We start from the raw sequence: 1,600 nt of genomic DNA, 5'->3' as shown, positions 1-1,600 counted from the left end.
GTTTGAGGGGACAAACTTATCCTTTTTGATGTCTTTTCCCTTCTCAAAGTTTGCCTTTTTCTGCTTTAAGGCCCAAAGTGGACAGAATTTAATGAAGTGATCTGGGCTCCCACACTTATGACAAACCTGGTCTTTAGTGTTTTCAGATGGTTTTTGAGAAGCTTTACTTTGAAAGGTCTGCTCTCTCTTTAGCATTCTGGTGAACCTTTTGGTTATGAGGGCAATATTTTCCTCTTCAAAATCATCTGATGTAGTAGCTTTTTGAACCAGGTTCCTTTCCTTTCTTTTTCCTCCAATTTCCTTTTCTTGGTTTTTCTTGAGTTCGTATGTGATGAGATTACCAATTAACTCATCCATGGCCAGTGAGTCTAGGTCGCGGGCTTCAGTGATAGCCTCGACTTTGCTTTCCTAAGTTTCAGGAAGGATACTCAAGAGTTTCCTTACTGCCTTTCCATTAGGCACTATCTCTCCTAAAGAGTACATCTCATTAATGATGGAGGTGAACCTGGTGTGCATGTCTTGAATAGTCTCCCCTTCTGCCATCCAGAACAGCTCATATTGCTTGTTCAAGTTATCAATTTTAGACTTCTTAACTTGCGTTGTTCCCTCATGAGTTGTTTGCAGTGTTTCCGATATGGCTTTGGCATCTTGACATGACGAGAGTCGATTGTATTCGTCTAGTCCTATGCCACATATCAGAATTTTCTTGGCTTTGGCATTGTTTTGAATTGCAAGCTTGTCTTCAACATTCCATTCTTTTCTTTCCTTTGGGATTTTGGTCATTCCATCAGTTGCGGTTTTCATAGGTATGGTTGGGCCATCTAGAATTACTCCCCATAGATCAGGGTTTTCGCCAATAAGATGGTCCATCATACGATTTTTCCACCATCCATAATATTTGCCATTGAACAGTGGTGGTTGTGTTTGTGAAGCTCCCTCTTGTGGGGTAGGTGGTGCTGCCATTGAGTCTTTTCAAGGTGTGAATCTTTTAACGAAAAGACCTGCTCTGATACCAATTGAAGAAACCTTACCCCAGAACACGAACCAGGTTCGTGTAAGTTGCTTTTAAGTAAAGACAGAGTAAAGACACAAACACTTATTGAATTAAAAACCTTCCTCACTCAAGGAAGGAAAAACCTCGTTTTATTAATTCAACTATAAGATTTTGTGATTATAACTCAATAATCAAAAGTCTTATCTCTACTACTCCCTCGATTGACTCCAATCGATCTCTCGAAAAGGACAAACCCACCTTTTGTTACACCTCTTACTAACACTCAATCCTACAAAGAGTCAAACCCACCCTTTGTACAATAAACTGTAACTTACAATCAAAACAAAAACAAGACAAATAGTTCTACACGATAAAACCTTCTCACTCAAGAATGTTTCAAACGTAGCAATCCTATCAACCTTGAAGACTTCAATTTGATGAATAATTCTCTCTTGTTCTCTGCGTGAAGTCGTGAGTTTCTCCCTCTGCCTCGTATCCTTCTTATAGAGTTTTTGCCTTGTACAATCCTCACTAATAAGGTAAGAAAGTTATATTTAAACAAGGATTCTTTTTTAATTTAGAATCCTTATTATACACAACTTCCTT

The 1,600-nt window shown here is 38.6% G+C and overlaps 1 protein-coding gene across 1 annotated transcript; it reads right to left on the bottom strand.

Moving 5' to 3' along the window:
• Positions 1 to 408: 408 nt before the first annotated feature.
• Positions 409 to 963, bottom strand: LOC138338383 (uncharacterized). The gene has a single exon (XM_069289340.1). It carries the CDS (start codon positions 961 to 963, stop codon positions 409 to 411), a length of 555 nt encoding a protein of 184 aa, XP_069145441.1.
• Between the last annotated feature and the right edge of the window lie 637 nt (positions 964 to 1,600).

Source organism: Solanum lycopersicum, chromosome 9, assembly GCF_036512215.1.
Source record: "Solanum lycopersicum chromosome 9, SLM_r2.1".
Classification (NCBI taxonomy): Eukaryota; Viridiplantae; Streptophyta; class Magnoliopsida; order Solanales; family Solanaceae; genus Solanum; species Solanum lycopersicum.
The sequence above is the reverse complement of the archived record's forward strand: the minus strand, read 5'-3'. Positions and strand labels throughout refer to the sequence as shown.